At 39.5% G+C, this 1,488-nt stretch overlaps 1 protein-coding gene across 1 annotated transcript; it reads left to right on the top strand.

Annotated features, from left to right (window-relative positions):
* Window positions 1-272: 272 nt before the first annotated feature.
* Window positions 273-1,021, top strand: LOC120163568 (ethylene-responsive transcription factor ERF027-like). Its single transcript, XM_039173474.1, has one exon. It carries the CDS (start codon window positions 387-389, stop codon window positions 909-911), a length of 525 nt encoding a protein of 174 aa, XP_039029405.1. The 5' UTR covers window positions 273-386; the 3' UTR covers window positions 912-1,021.
* Window positions 1,022-1,488: the final 467 nt, after the last annotated feature.

Below are 1,488 nucleotides of genomic sequence, written 5' to 3' on the forward strand. Positions count from 1 at the left end.
TAAGAGTGACACTAGCCAATAAAACGCGTACAGCTTATATAAACCAAAAAAACAGCACCAGCCCTCAGCCATCATTTTCTACTTCAGACTCTAAAAACCTAAAAGAAGCACCAATAAAACACAACTGGCCTTGGGGTACCACGAAATTCCCACGCTTTTTTTATGGAATACCCTCCAATATAACGCTGATACTATAAAGTATAAACCCTTCAATATATATATATATATATGTATGTATGGCTTATCCAACAACGTGCCTCAATTAGAGCAACCCAAACATCCTAGTCCCACATCGATCCCAATTCACATGTATTAAAACGTGCGAGTACCGACTACTACTGAGCCCTAACCTTCTTGTTCTACTGCTCCCAAAATCCCTACTATCTATGGCCTCTAGCTCCTCCGGGAAACACGGAATTTATCGTGGAATCCGGTGCCGGAGTGGCAAATGGGTGTCTGAAATCCGAGAACCGCGCAAAACTACGCGTATATGGCTCGGTACGTACCCCACGCCAGAAATGGCTGCTGCTGCCTATGATGTGGCTGCCCTAGCCCTAAAAGGTAGTGAGGCTGTTGTTAACTTCCCTGCCTCCGTTGCTTCGTATCCGATTCCCGCATCAACGTCGTCGGCCGATATAAGAAAAGCAGCAGCAGCCGCCGCTGAGTCACTGAAAAAGTCTGAAAATAAAACTAGCGAGTCTAATCTAGTAGAGGCAGTTCAACATCATGAGGTCAAAGATGTGGAAATTAGTACAGAAGAATATGTGGACGAGGATATCCTTTTGAACCTGCCCAATCTGTTGGTGGACATGGCGGAGGGACTGCTGGTGTCGCCGCCAAGAATCAGCTCAGCGCTTTCCGACGATGACTCGCCGGATAGTTCTCAAGGGGAAAGCTTGTGGAGCTATTAAAATGATCCATTTGTCCAATAACGCTGCTAGCTGCTAGATATCATATTTCTGATCTTTTGATTTTAACTATATGTGGGCGGACCTGTAACTTTGACAAAATGAAGAAAGATAAAAGAAAAAAAAGAAAAAAAGTGGTCATTGAAGGCATTAATTGCTACTTTGAGCATAAACTTGTCTGCCTTTGAAAAATGAAAACAAATCTGGTAAACAAAAAACAAAAACTGTACTTTTGTGCATATATATGATACAGTGTTTTGCAGCTCCCAAATATTATGATTTAACCCTCTGATTAGGGTTTCAATATTTCTTTGCTTAACAGTGCTTTTTAGGTGTGTATATAAAGATACAATTTGTATATATAATTATTCGAACTTAATAATTTAAGGGAGAACAAAGCTCATTTTAACCATTGAGATAATATTTTTTTTAAAAAATACTTATAAGGTTAAAAAGGATTATCATTTATGTGAATACTCAACAGCCTATAATATATACTTGGATATACTCAATAAATGCTTGATTATACGTATGCCATACGCCTTGAAAACCCAAATTTCATAGCCAAAACCGACCATAT

Source organism: Hibiscus syriacus, unplaced genomic scaffold, assembly GCF_006381635.1.
Source record: "Hibiscus syriacus cultivar Baekdansim isolate YM2019G1 unplaced genomic scaffold, ASM638163v2 tig00111463_pilon, whole genome shotgun sequence".
Lineage (NCBI taxonomy): Eukaryota > Viridiplantae > Streptophyta > Magnoliopsida > Malvales > Malvaceae > Hibiscus > Hibiscus syriacus.

Excerpts from the sequence above, each read along its gene's own strand:
- LOC120163568 (XM_039173474.1), top strand. The coding sequence starts at position 387 with ATGGCCTCTAGCTCCTCCGGGAAACACGGAATTTATCGTGGAATCCGG.